The sequence below is a fragment of the Phoxinus phoxinus genome, assembly GCF_949152265.1.
Source record: "Phoxinus phoxinus genome assembly, chromosome: 13".
NCBI lineage: Eukaryota > Metazoa > Chordata > Actinopteri > Cypriniformes > Leuciscidae > Phoxinus > Phoxinus phoxinus.
In genome coordinates this window covers 29,122,023-29,137,880 of record NC_136888.1, presented here as the reverse complement: position 1 = coordinate 29,137,880, position 15,858 = coordinate 29,122,023, and the positions used below count along the sequence as shown (strand labels likewise).

The window sequence follows — 15,858 nt, the reverse complement described above, 5'->3', positions numbered from 1 at the left end:
GATCTTCTGCTATTGCTAATTGGCTACAGCCCAAAGCCAGGACACCGTTGCAGTAAAAAGAGTTGAGATGAAAGAACGGTAAATATAATCCAATGATATCTGATTTCTTCAGAGATTGCTGTACAAATGATTTCTCAAGGCAAGAAGAGAGGCCCTGTTCTTGGCTTTTACCACATGTATCACTCATCATCTACAGGATTATGACATCTGATAGCACTGATAGCTATCTCACAAAGAAAAGCTTCGGTGTGGAGCATCGCATGTAAGATAAAGCATGCTGCAAATAACTGCTCAGTTGTGCAATTGTGATTTAAAGTCACCATGTAAAGTCAAAATGTACAATTCTTGTTTTTTTAATGGAATATTTCAGTTCATTGTAAATGATTTATCTGTGCAAAATCATTAGCAGAGTTCCCCTCTCAACAACATCTGGGCGAAAATCCATTCCCTCCAGCAACCTGTCACTCAAATAAGATCACAGCAAACTGACAATGACAATGATCCATTCACGAGTTCACACTTACATATAATTCAATAGAGGAAAGTTTAAGCATATTTGGTGTGCTGTTCGAGAGGAGGGCTCTGAGCTTGGAATTTGGCCAGGATAGTTATAAGTTATAAGTGAGGAGATGGGGTGGTGTTGGGATGCTGGATAACTGTCATGGAATAAAGGCAAGTATGCTGTATAAACCTCTTATTCCATGAATTGACTTGATTAACTGAACGTGATCCTCCTGAACTTTGTTAATAAAACATCACATAAAATCTGCATGGATGAAATCAATTCACCTTCCTACATTTTCTCTCTCTCTCTCTCTCTCTCTCTCTCTCTCTCTCTCTCTCTCTCTCTCTCTCTCTCTCTCTCTCTCTTTGGGAAAGCCGTTTCACTTCTAGCATTCTTTAAGATTCTACGATTTTTAAATAAACATTTACGGTTAAAGTCTAATGATGGATATTGAACGAAAAAATGTAGAAGTGGGCTTTACTGAGTCGTGAAAGGTCTCACGGGTGGTCGGAGGTGAGGGGCGAAAAGGAAAGTTGTTTCAGAGGAAGAGAAAGTTGTTACATTTTGCTGAAAAAAAAACATGAAGACTGTTTTTTTCTCTCTCTTAGGAATAATATGCACTACAATGAATGATACACAACATGGCAGGGACATCCTGTAACGCTGCCTGAATCATACACTGTTCGTTCGTTGGCCAGGGGAGAATTGGCCCTCGACTGAGTCTGGTTTCTCCCAAGTTTTTTTTTTCCCCCATTCTGTCACCTGATGGAGTTTGGGTTCCTTGCCACTATCACCTCTGGCTTGCCTAGTTGGAGTCAAGACACTTAATATTCAACAATATTATTGATCTGACTGCATTGACACCATTGTATGAGAACTGAGCTGCACAATGACATCACTGTTTCTCCAGAGCTGCAGTGGCCTATAAATGAACTAAATAAATAACTGATGATTTTTACAACCGAAATGAATCTGAACTTAAGCTGGACAATGATACTTTTTTCTTCTAGAGCTGCTGTACAGCCAAAACAAACTTTGCTGCATTATTTTCCAGTTATCACTGTAAAGCTGCTTTGAAACAACCTGCATGGTAAACAGCGCTATATAAATAAAGGTGAACTGACTTTCACAATATGACCAGGAACATGTAATATTAAATGGCTATTTTGTTTTCACATTGACTTTAAATGTTAATGTATGAAAATGACAAACAACATAATATTGTCAATGCTTGCTTCTGGTATACATGTGCTGTTTTCTTTACAGTCAGTCAGCGGCAGTGTTCAAAGTCAACCAGGAGAGATCAGTGAGTTCACACAGGCCTCAATGTAAGAGAAATTGTTGCAATGGGTTTGTCCAAGACTCACAATAAGACCATAAAGATGTTTTAAATCTACATTCAAGATTATGATCTCTGATAACATTTAAAAAGATATTGTCTGACAAAAACCTATTTATGTTTAGGCTATTGCTATGTTAATATACTGAACTTTGCGATGGGAAGATTTGTTTTAACATGCTGTCCCTCTCATATCGTGAGTAAATACTTCTAGGCTATATAAACAAAACATGTTTTTGGATGATAGGAAACAATATGGCCAAAACAAGACATAACAATTCCTCCTACAAAATCGTACTAAAGATGCACAGCCACACAAACTCGAGATTCTTGCAAAGTTATGCGGGCCCCACATTCCACACATGCACCTTCACCAGCGGGAACTATATCACAGACTCCTGCGCTTGAGCGTGTCGTGTTACCAGCATTTCCTGTGTCTCATATCTGGAACGAACGAACTCTCCAATGGAGCAAAGTAATGCGAGATGGGAGTGGTTCCGTTATGAGGTCACGGTGAGGGACTGAGCTGAACGCTCAGCAGCGAGCGCAAGCGGTAGACATGAGACGGACGCGATAGCTGGAAACATTTATTCACACAGCTGAATGAATCTCTTCTGGCAACAACAAAAAGAAAAATAACAGGACCGCCTTTTCTTCGACAGGGAACTACTGAAAAACATCGCGCTTTGGCTTTAAAGGCGCAGGACAGGCGTGTGTACGAAAGACTCCAAGGAAGAGGCGCGTGAGGAAAGTTTTCCTCCGCAAAAACAAACTGGACGGAACAGTGCAGACATCGTGACGCATAAGCCATGCACTGGTTGTACAGCGTGGGATAGTTCTTCTGGTGTCGTTCATCTGAAGGGGGATGCCTTTTTGGTGGCTTTCGTCAACAAAACTTTAACGCCAGGAACGCCGTATTATTCTGTTCGACAAGAAAACGCGTCTTTCTGAACGGAACATTTCTCGCGCTCGTCCAGAGTCGCTGTTTTCTTCTGTTATTTGTTGGTTTGGCTGGAGGATCTGTTCCTCATCGCGTAGTTTGGGGGACAGGGGTTGGGTTGGATATCTATATTTTTCACTTTTCCTTCATGGCCTCCTCCAGGATGTATCTTCTTATGAAATGCATGCTGATTTTCCAACTTGTGGTGCTGATCGCGAAAAACAGTCGGGCGCTCATTTGTTTGCCCTGTGATAAATCCAAATGCGAGGAGCCCAAGCACTGCACTGGCTCGGTGGTGTTGGGGATCTGCGGCTGCTGCTCGGTTTGTGCCAAGCAGAAGAACGAGAGCTGCGGCGGGGTTTACGGTCTGTACGGGACCTGCGACCGCGGTCTCCGGTGCGTGATCAGACCCCCGTTAAACGGCGGCTCCATCACGCAGTACGAGGTTGGAGTTTGTGAAGGTCTGTATACACATTCCATTTACTCTCTGAAAAGTTGCCATCTATGTTCATTGCTTTAATCGAGTCTAATGATGGTGAAAGGAATTAAATAAATCACATCACTTCTGCCTCCATCTGTATGGGAAAACTAAACCAAAGCGGATGTTTTCTGGCAAGCTCTATTAACAATTAATTTAGCCTAATGAAACTAACTAATAGGCATATGATTGTTTATACTGTTCATTTGTAGACCTGGTAATTATGTCATACTAGTGCTAGTCACATCCCAATATAGCCAAGTAACGGTTCCATTGTTGCTTCTAAAAAATTGCAAAGATTTATCTCAGAATTCGGAGGATCGGTGGTTCAGATATGAACTATTCACTTATATCCCAAGTGGTACTAATACTTGTTTGTTAGTAGTAGTAGTAGTAGTAGTAGTACATAGTAGCTAGTAGTATCCATCCCATTAGTTACATGTTCCAGTATACATGTTAAGTTCTTGAATATTAGGCTAGATAGTGTGACTCTATCCCAATTACTATACGCCAAACAAATAGCATACCCCACTAGTTACTATTCTTACCATGATTGAAATGTTTGTAACAATTGGAATACAGTTGGAATTCCAAGTTAGAATTACAGTTCTATCATCCAATGAATAGATGGCCTACTAATAAAGTGTATAGGTTGATAAACAGTCAGCAACATTGGAAAATGTAGCCTGCTAGATATAATGAGTAGTCCCTATTTAAGCCACATATCCCTGTAGAATTCAATAGAAAAATTGCCTCCTCTATAGGCATAGTATCTAGTGAATAGATATATTTCATAGTGAAACTGAAATAAATATTTTCCCCATTGGAGGAAGTAAAAATATGGCTACTGGTAACATTAAATAGATTTAAGAATGGATGTTAAAACGGCCTGCCACACTATGGAAAGGGAAAGAAAATGTGTAAAGTGTTGTATATCAGTGATACAGTGTGCTGTGTTTGAGATGTTAGAGGATATGGTTCACAGTACACTATTAGTTTTGAGCAAGGAGGAAAGAAAGAAAGAAAAACAAACTCCTGAACATTATGAATCATGATTACAGCTCATTTGAGTAGAAATTAACCATTATCAGGGCTCATTAGATATCATGATGTATAGCCATTTTGGAGTGGATATAGTGACAGCATGAGTCAGAATGTAAGCGTCGGTCCTGTCTAGTACACAACACATTCCCCCTGCCTTCATAGGCTACATGTCGTTTGTAGTAGAGTGAAAGACAGGCGATCTGGTTAATGTGTTTGCAGCATGTCGGTTTTCCGTTTCTTTGGGTATGGCTAACGGATTCCGTGCTGTTTTTGGACGTGGTGCCAGCCTCGCTCTTTCCGCCGAGGCTTGTTGGTTTTTCATCGGAATGTCTGCTATGCAACTTAACTTGTGCCTCAGCCAGTTTATTTGACATCGGACCGTCGAGGGTCGTGCGCTTCTAATACCTTCAGTCATGAGGCTTTGTTTCTCGGGATGCGTTTTTCTCACCTCACCTTGATTCAGTTAATTCAATTGTGTTGTCAAGCACGTCTTGGCTCAGGGTCTTATCTGTAGGGGTTTTCTCCCTGTAACATTGTTTTTAATCCTGGGTTAGTGCATATTCATATTTGTAGTTTTGAAAGGGTGTTTTTAAATCCTGTGTTATGAAGCCATACTCAAGTGAAACTATGACGAGCTTTGAACAGTCACATAGCCTAAACTTTCACATGCTGCGGCTGAGATATATGAAATGGAAAACACGTTAACTGAATATTGTTTGGGAGACTTAGAATATCCAGAATTGACTGATATTTTACAGATGAACGTCCAATTTTAAACTAGACTATTTGTCCAATCAATGTTATTGACCTCATAATATACAAATGAGAACGTAAACCCACAGTTTACATACATGCTATTTAGGAAATAAAATGCACATTCATTCTATGCAATATAGTTCTATACAACTTTTTTGACAACAGATATTCATTCACAGTGTTGTCAATGTCAAATATCAGCTGATTTATTGGCCTGTCACCATTTGACTTAAAGGGACTCCTCCCAAAAATGAAAATTATGATTATGGAAGCTTAATAATCATTTGCGCACTCTCATGCCATATGTATATGACTTTCTTTACCTCAGATGAACACAAACTGAGATTTTGTGACCGAGATTAATCTATGTGAGTTCAAGTAATGCAATTGGATGGGTCCCTCAAAGTTGATGAATCAAATCAATGTCTTCTGAAGCGAAACGTGTGAGAGTAAAATACTAATATTTTCAACCTCATAAACTATGAATCATCATTTCCGTACAACTTTTAAAAATGCAGGTTCATGAGTTCATGCCTGAGGTAAACGCCAGTATATTGTGAAGCGTGATGTAGTGGGTTGAGAATCTGCTTCTACGTCACTTCCCGAGCGAGTTTCACAAAACGAGCTTTTCACATATACTTATTGTTTCTCTTCAGAAGACATTGATTCATCATCTGGGGTTGTATATGGATTACTGTTGTGCTTTGTTTGCGTAGTAATTCAAGTGTAAGCTTTGAGGGTCCCCATCCACTTGCACTACAAGGACTCAAAGAGATGGATACTTTTTCTAAAAATCTTAGAAGAAATCTTAGTTTGTGTTTCACACAGAAGAAAGAAAGTCATATACATCTGGGACAGCATGAGGGAGATTAAATGATGAGATGTATTTTTGGGTAGAGGATCCTTTTATTTCATGTTTCTGAATTTTCTTTTCTGAATCACCATGTACACTAATGAAGCGACTACCAGAATGTGTTGTCATCGGAAGAAAATAACCCGAGAGATGAAAAACTGGCACAGCAATTATCAAGACTCTTAGGCACATTTCTCACAATCTGTAACATTTTCTGAATGCTTGCACATTGTATCGGTATGCGTTTTCCTCTGTAGAGTCCTGCCGCTTGTTAGGTCTAGTCCAAGTTGGAACGCCGGCTTGGTCAGAGGACATGCATTGCAATGTCACGGGTCAGGTTTCAGCATGGATGGCAGTGAAAATTGAAGGCGTCTCGACCGTTTGACATGTAACTGCCGGGGTGACATCTGCTGTAATTCAGCCAAGAAAACACTACGGCACTGAGTGCCACAGCTACGGCTGTCAGATAAATGAGTCAGATGAGAGAGCGCAGCGAATGCCACTATAGGCCACGTCCTGCTAACCTCCACCCTCACCTCCTAACAAACTGAGACCTCAGAGGGTCTTAACAGTGAATTAGAAAGTACAAGTGCTGTAGACTGTGTCTGCCGTGAGGCACCATGAATTATGAATATCTCAAAGTCCACTGTGTTGTGGGAAATTTCAGATTTGTACTGGATTTTCAAGGAGAAGTTTACTCCAAAAAATTTAAATTCTGTTATTTATTTAATCTTATGTCATTCAAGACCTGTTTTCTCTCTTCGGTGGAACACAAAAAGTAACTCCTGTTTGTGTTTTAAATAAAATGAAATTGACTGACAACAAGGGCTGTCAAGCCTCAAAAAGGACACAAAAGCAAAATAGCTTTTGTGACTATCTTTATCAAAATAGCTCATATGACTATCTTTAAAGTTTCCTGAAGCCGAACAAACCCAAATTTAAATGTTGAATGATACTTCCATTTTTAGGTGAACTGTTCCTTTAAATGGAGCACCACAATCCAAGGGGGTGGAGGAGAAAACAATAGAAGCAATTTTCTGTTCGAATTGACCGTAAAGTTCACGTCCAAGTCTATAAATTCCTGTGCATTCCTGTGCATGAGATTACTTTGACAGGCTGTTTACAAGTGCACACATACATTCGAGATGATGGTCCTGAAATGCCCCGCGGGCTTCTCAGGAGATGGGCTTACCAAGCACATCACATGGAACACCCGGGGGGTTTAGTGTCAGGACCCTCCAGGTGAGCTTTCCCTGAGAAGTGATGTATGATGTGCTGCTTCTCTATTCAGAGAAGGCAGTCAGGGGTCCCTGTGTGAAGCCGGCTGGATTTGACAGCCCTGTGACATTAAAGTTACTTTAGGGCTTATCTCAATAAGAAAATACCTTTACACACAGCTTATCATACTGGTCGCTGCATCAATTTGGAAGGGTTCAGGTGCAGTCCTAGTGTTTCACATGAACTGTTGCACTCAAAACCCTACAATTTTTTTAAGAGACATTCAAAAGTTCAAATTAAAATGATTTGATGATGAACTAACGAATGGAGCCAGAAATGAACATATACATTAACTTGATTTTTTTGAAAAATTAGCATGTTGCTTTTTTAAGGAAACAATATACTAGCGTTGGTTATCAGATTATTTTTTTGATAGGTGAGATAGTATGTTTCCCTATTGTGATGTAAATACAAATTAAACAACTTCTCGAACAAGGAAAAGGCGGGCAAGACTTGGTTTTGTCCATTGGGAATTGATTGGATGGTTGTGGTTTGCCATTGCTGTGATCTCATGTGAGTGACAGGTTGTCCCGCCTGCATTCTTTTGTGTTCACCAGAAGAAAAATGTCATACAGAAATAAGGGTTAGTAAATAAGTAAACCATATTAGCATCCACACCAACGCATTTTGTCGTCTGCTGTTTTAAATGTTTGAGCTCTTGAGCAGGATGGATTCTGATTGGCTGTCAATTTTAAAACCAATTCATTCTGAAAGTGATTCCAAACTTCTCTGTGCCGTCATTGTTATAGTGGTGGTGTGGACTATATTTAGAACTAGCCTATATCTTTATCTTATCCTTATTATAGTTACTGTCCTTGGTGTGAACGGTGCTTAAGAAGGACTTTGTGAGTTGCTGTTCACATGCAACGATAGCTTAGCTGTGTGCATTTGTGCAAAAAGTACAACATACTTTAACTACTTTGAAATACACAGTAAACTATTTTAGACCATAACAGCAAAATCATTTATTGTTTTGAACACATTTTTTTTCACTTATTCATTCAGATACTATAGTTTTTTTTTTTTTTGCAGTTTTCAACAGGATCTTTATCCCTCTATCATGCACTATGTAATTCGTGTAGAAATGTTTCAGTCGAATTTCTACATAACTGACTGTAAATGTAAACTCAGGGCCTTTTTAAATATATAAAAAAACACATATTTACTCTTAGTTTTTTTTTTAACATCTTAAATGACATTTCCCTTGCTGTACTTGTGTTGTGATGTTCTCCTGTTTTGCTGTAATTTATTTGTGTAGCTGACATCTTTCTCCTTGACAGCATGCATGGTTGAAATTTTTGACACACTCGCTCTGACCATTTGTGCGGCAGTATATTTACTAAAGCTTCACCTTGTCCACCCATCTGGAATTGGAGCCCTAAGCTTGACAGTTCATATCCCCAACTGACTGCAGCACATTACTGTTAATACAGCACTGGGCTCAAATCATAATCTTCCTGACTAGGAGAAAAGCAGTGGTCTTTATTATTTAAATGGATTCAGACTGGGAAGAATGGGACGTGATTATACACAATCTGTTTGCAGAGAACACCTGGAGAATGAAGCACGTCTTGCCTTATTAATATCATCCACACAAACCATGGACTCTCTCTGCTAACAAAGGAGCTCCACATTGGCCTTAATCACTGTCAGACAGAGTTCTTTTTTGTCTAAGGCATTCTTCTGCCAAAAATGCTAAATGACCCATCTAAATAAAGGTTATGCGGTGATTGGGAAACAATGCAATTTGTGATAGAAGTAAACTAAGAAGGTGCTCCAAGTTAAAGAGATGTAACAGCCGTTCCACTCATTTTAATGTCTAGTTTCATTAGCAGGTGCATTCGGAATCTGCATGTTTTTTAAGTCCAAATATGCCTCACAGAAGTAATAAAACTTATGATGTTCCAGGTAATCCCTGGACAAAGACATCCATCTATCGCTGTAGCTGAATAAAAAGAAGATATCAGCACTTTGACTAATTAAATATAAACACACAACAATGACAATATATTATTTATCGGTGTTCTTCAAACTAGGGCTGTAAACGATTAATCGCGATTAATCGAATCCAAAATAAAAGTTTGTGTTTACATAATATATGTGTGTGTATTGTGTATAATAATTTAGTATACATAAACACACACACATGCATGTATATATTTAAGAAAAAATTGTTATTTATATATAAAATAAATAGAAATATATGTAATATAAATCATAAAAAAATATATATGCAGTATATAAATGCAAATATTTCTCAAATATATACATGCATGTGTGTGTATTTATATATACAAAATAATTATACACAATACACACATATATTATGTAAACCCAAACTTTTATTTTGGATTTGATTAATCGTTTACAGCCCTACTTCAAACCATCTCGGGTATTTTCATAAGAATACAGTATATTTATAATGCAATGCTAAGAGACGTAGCATTAATTAAAGTATAGAATACTACAAAATAATACACTGTCTGCCTCATTCTATGATAAGAAGCCAGATCCCAAATGGAAGTTATTTCAAACATTCGACTGACGTTATATAGTGAATTTGTAAAAACATGTAATGTGACTCAAACTCCCAGCGCTTTATAATTTGAAAGAAATCGCAGCCTTTGCGACTAATCCAAATCGCGATTTCGGTTTAATTACGATTAATCGTTCAGCCCTAATCTGCAGCTCAGTGTATTGTAGTACATTATAAAACAGTATGCAATAATAAAAACATGTTCAGCACTATAAATGTATCATAATATACTGTAAGAGATGTTTGCTATATTCTGGGAAATACCAGAACAGTAATACAGGTTTGGAGTAACATGATGAGGGTGAGTATAGATGGTGACAGAATTTTTGGGCAAACTATTTCTTTAAAGTAGAGCATTGCTGCCAGCCAAAGTGCACGTCTGTGTCTATGTTTTTCTTCTTTTTCACAAAAAGGGACAGCACAGGCAGGCTGAAATTTGTTGAGAGAGAACCGGTTGTCTGGTGTAGTCAGTGAAGACAAGCGGAAATGTGTACCCCCTCTCGGCAGCCTCCCTGTCAAGCACTTCCCTGAAGTCTCTCTTCTGCTCCTCAGAGTACTAAGTGTCCTCGGGGGGTTCTGCGTAGGGGCCGGCGGGACTTTTCGTGGTTATAATTCAGAGGCTGGAAAGTTAGTGTCAAAAGGGGCTCTGCATTTGAACAATGAACAGGCGATACAGCCCGTAGACGCTGTTGCAAAAAAGACTTCTACCCCTAAAGTCAATTCTAAATTGGCTTTGCAGACCATTTACTTCCTTAATGTGACAATTCAGAGTGAAATGGTATATTCAATAAGGAAAAAAAGGGGCGGGAAATGATTGGATTGTGATGGTGGGCATTACATTCCCGAATGGAATCAAACCTGAGGCCTAAACTCTTGTAAAAAAAAAAAGTAATGATTTTTCAAGGTGGTGATTTCTTATGGATTCATACGATGTGATTCATATGGAAAGGTGAACGTGATTTCACCAAATGCAACATGTTTCTGGATTAACATCTTTGTTGATCCTGGAACAAAATTCCAATCAGTTTTAAGGGACAGGTTTACAGTGTACGTCAAGTTTGGGCTTACAACCAGGGTTATGTGCCTCTACATCAGTTTTATTCACCTATCATTTACCTCTGATTTTAGGGATAAGTTATGGGTAGGTTTAGGTTTAGGTTTAGGTTTAGGGATAGAGATAGGGATAGGACTAAATATCAGGCAGAAATGTTGATCCAGGATCAACAAAATATGTTAATCCAGGAACATGTCTGGGCAAAATCACCTTGACCTGTAATGAAACGTGCAGTTTTTTTTAACCCCATAACTCCACCCCTAAACCCAACCGGCAGTAAGCAGATTGTTTGTAAAGGTATGAATGAGATCGTATGAATTCAAGAAATTAGCCACCAATTTGCCAAAATGTGAAAGAGAGATTGTGTTGGCTATTATTGTATTGGCTAATATTATCCATTAGATAGCCTGGGTGACCTACATATTACTTTTATTAGTTATACATTTATTTAAAATTATAAATAATTAAAAGAACCCTTTTTTAAATAAATAGATATTTCAGTAACTTTTTTTCTTTTCTTTAATCGTTAAAATTAATTGCACTGATGAATCGTCCACAGCAACAGCAGGAATATGCATTTAGTATATGCAAAATTATAATGTAATTGTTGAATTTATTACCAGACCTTTTGTATTAATAGTTTTTTTTTTATAACAAGCTTTTGTCTTCCTATCATCACTGTCTTTCATTGGTTGCAGAGTAGCGTTTAACGACTAGGGTGTTGAAAATGCTGTCTTTTCCTGACAGAGTAATTAATTGGTTTGGATGCAAATTAGCAAGCATCTCTTGCTTCAGGAAGGACTCCTGCCTTGATAACAACCAGGTGCCACTGCAGAGTACAGCGGGAAGGCCATGTATCAGCTAGCAGAGGACCATATCATGCCTTGATATCAGCAAAACAACACTTTTCACTGTGCCTGTTTATGAAGAACCGCTGTGTTGAATGTGGCTTCATTTTATTCCTTCAGTTTTTCTGATTCTACAAGCCTTTTGTGAGATTTTTTTTAGTTGCCTCTTCATCTACCAGACTATATTAGGTAACGTGAGAGGAGTGTGTTTTCGCACAGTAAGGCTTTAATACAAATATTGAGTCTTGAGAGAATTTGACTTTTGAATTTGAGCAGTTGCACTTTTGTGATTGATATTAAATCGTTATTGCGATAACTCACATCTCTGACTACACTGATGTGTGACATGCTTCAAACAGAGAATGTAAAAACATTCAAGAAGAATATTTTAAAGTTGGCATGAAGTGTAACTCTATCCCACTATATCTAGTGATATCCTCTATCACTCTATCCTATGTCTTATCTTACTGTAAAAGATCCATGCAAATTGAAAAAAAAAATGTGTTTGTCAAATTGTCATCTCAATCTTCCAGTGAAACGTCAGACTTCTCTCTGGTGACATATACCAGACTTCTCCAATCATTTAAATTAATTCGCTTAAACCCCACCCGTCCCTTTCTAACAGACGACCCAAAGCTTGCATTCAGATCTGCCTCCGTCCAATCGACCGTCCCTGCACCAATTGTTTGATTTTTTGATTATTTGTTTCACTCAAATGTGAAAGTGAATGTAATAATAATAATAATTCATTACATTTATATAGCACTTTTCTCTGCACTCAAAGCACTTTACATGGAAGGGGGAATCTCCTCAACCACCACCAATATGCAGCATCACCTGGATGATGCGACGGCAGCCATATTGCGCCAGAACGCCCACCACACACCAGCTTACTGGTGGAGAGGAGACAGTGATGAAGACAATCATTATATATATAATATATGGGGATGATTAGGAGACCATGATGGACAGAGGCCAGTGACTGTTTTTTTTAGGCCAGGATGCCGGGGTTACTCCCCTACCCCAATGTAAAAACGAAGATGGTTCTGTTTTAGACTTGTGACAACATTACAGTAATCCTGCTGTTAAGTGTATCCGAATTATTGTATTTTCAAAATTAATGCATATGGAATCCTCCACAATGTTGTAATTTCCAGTGGGAAATTATGTTTTATTGAACCCTGATTGCCTTTCTGTGGTTTGGAGTCGTATCAATTAAATACTCATCATGATACAGGCAAATTGGTCATGATAGAAGTTGTAATTGTGAATGTGTACAAATTACATTGTACTAGGGTTATCAACTTAACATGTTAATTTTCTGCGATCAATTACATGAAACAAGCATTTAGTCATGAATGGAAAAACTTGAACCTGCTTTTAACTGAAAACACTAGTGATAGGCTTACATTTAATATGGAAATACAACAAACAGTTTTTTTTGTGAGAAGCATATCATGTAATTAATTCGATTAACATTTTTAATTGATTGACATCTCTAGTATGCATTTTTGTATTGAAAACAATACAGCTTGCCAGTAAATACGGCTCATGTAGCTCGATTTTGGATTATTATTCTGAATTAATATGGGCTGACTTGGTTTGGCATTTCTTATCAGTCATTGTGCTTGGAGCACAAGAATGATAAAATATATAGTTAACACATCAGTTACTCATATTATGCATATTTTCTCTTCATTTTTGTTGCATTAGCACTAAAAACATCTCGTGTTTGTCCGGAAGTGAAAAATAGAGAAAGAAATGTGAAATTGCATCTATTTTAATCTGACTGAAATCACTTGAATGCGCATCACGTCGTAATTATGTTTTCTGAACTCGTAAGTAGGATCTTCCCAGGAGGTCTTCAAGGCAATGCTTTCTGTGAACATGCCAAGCTGAATCCCGCTGTGTGCTTTGGACCACCGCGATGTGTTTATCACGTGAACCCTATGCCAGGCTACTGACAACCCGTGTTTGGCTGGGGACTCGACCCTCCACACCCAGCTAAACGACCCGAAGTTGGTCTGGAGAGCCATGCTTAGTTACAGAAGAATCAGCTGTTGACAGCAGCTATTTGGGGACTTCACCCCTGTGGCTTTGGTGAAAACAACAAGCGGAGGGGGCTTTGGAACATCAGCTTCTAGTCCTTGATTGTTAGAAGATCACATCCTCGCAGTCGCCTATAGATAGGGACCTTGTGTTCTTGCGGCCCACGGTATGGGTGTTGTGCCGTACAGCTGGAATCACACCCATCATAGGCAGATGACCGAAACACTGGGCCGCAAGTGTGCAGCTGTGACTGACCCTACAGTGAACAGACAAGGGCGTGTGAAAGGAATGTTTTTCCATGACTTGTTTATCCTCAGAGTATTTAAAGCGACCCACCCAGGGGTTGAGAAGTTATGCATACAAAACAAAGTCATTTAGTAGTCTAATTTCTGCTAAATCAAATTGAAGGTTTCTCTGCAAGTACCAGGCAGGTTTCCACAGACATCTTTCTGACTCAACAGCCGAATTGCTCATAGAAGCACGAGGCCCGTTATTTATTGGCAAGCGGCTGCATTCCTTGGAGTCCGAAAGACACAAATTGCACGGATGCAGATGCATCTACATGCATGCACTGGTACTTAGTATATGCACTGGGTCTGGTTGATGTGTATGCAAATAAATCTGTGTTTTGGACCGATTCATTAAAACTACTCAACTGTCATTTATGTTACTAAGGTCTAGTATGGAAAATTAATGGCCAAATGACATGTATTAAAATTATTTAGTAATAATGTATTATTTTACAACTCTATTTGGCCAAGTAAGACATATTTTGTTGATCCTGGATCAACATTTCTGCCTGCAAATTTTGTCCTATCCCTAAACCTAAACCTACCCATAACTTATCCTTAAAATCAGAGGGAATGATAAGTGAATAACACTGATGTAGAAGCACATAACCCTGGTTGTAAGCCTAAACTTGACATAAACTGTAAACTTTCAGGCTGCAAAATTCTAAATGTCTAAAAAATTCTCATACACCTTCACTGAGCAATACTCTGCTGAAATAAATAAATAAATTAACCTAAGCTGATTTGCTGGTAAAGCTGGTCTATTGGGTGGTTCTCTAGGGGTTATGGCCACTTCTCAGCTGTTCAGATTGGGAAACCAGCTGGCTGCACAGCTTGACTAGGTTATGAAACCAGATAAGACCAGCTCAACCCATCTTCAGACTGGTTTAAGTTGTATTTTAGTATGTTTTCTAGGGAATACAATATCATAGAAAGGTGGGCTTTACATTATTTTATTTTTTTTAAATAATAATATTTAGGTTTTTAGAAAATAATTTTATTTTATTTTATTCAATATATCAGCCAGCCCTGGGGCCTCATTTATAACCGTTGCGTACGCACGAAACAGGCCCTGAAAGAGGTGTACGCCACTTCCGACGCATAAGTTGTGATTTATAAAAACAAACTTGACGGAAAAATGTGCGCACCTGCACGCAAACTCTGACCCATGCGTACGAACGTTTTGGAGACGGTGCAGTTTGGCGACACCGATGGTGAGCTGGAGTTAAATGTCTTTTTGGTCACTTTTAGACAGAAAATCGAAATAAAATTATACAGAAAGATAATACAAATATAATTTCACTCACCAAGCCTATCACTTGAAGCAAATATCAACACCTTAAATGTCCGCGCCAGCGAGCGCGTTGGGCCGTTTAGTGAAACTGACGCATATCTAACGGCAGATGAAGTAAAACTGTAAATCTTCATTATGAGTCCTAATCATAAATAGCTACAGTGCATGTTCACAATAACAGTTTAAATAAAATAATGATTTAAACTATGTTTTACTTCTGATATAAACATTTCGATTAAATATTCTCATTAATGACATTTACTGAAAAGTTAAAATAGATTCAATAAATAGCCTATAAATATTTGTTGTGGATGCAATGCTTTTGAACACTTTTCCTTTGGCATGCTGTGTTTTAATGTTTTAACTACAGAGATAATTGCTTATCATGATAATAGCAGATTGTGCAAATATAATGCACAACAAGGTCTATCTGTTTCCATTACAAATATAAATCAATTAAAATACGATTTGGCCAGTGGAATGTAATCTACACTCTTAGAAGAAAAGGTTCTATATAGAACCTTAAAAGGTTCTATAGGCGCTTCGTATTTGGAACCCCTAAAAGGTTCTACACTCTTAGAAAAAAGGGTTCAT

General features: G+C 38.3%; 1 protein-coding gene across 1 annotated transcript in view; it reads left to right on the top strand.

Moving 5' to 3' along the window:
- Positions 1–2,346: 2,346 nt before the first annotated feature.
- Positions 2,347–15,858, top strand: part of crim1 (cysteine rich transmembrane BMP regulator 1 (chordin-like)) — a 119,958-nt gene continuing 106,446 nt past the window's right edge. Inside the window, exon 1 of the mRNA XM_079632439.1 lies at positions 2,347–3,245. Coding sequence (XP_079488565.1) covers positions 2,933–3,245 — 313 coding nt within the window. The 5' untranslated portion in view covers positions 2,347–2,932. The remainder of the gene's footprint in view (positions 3,246–15,858) is intronic.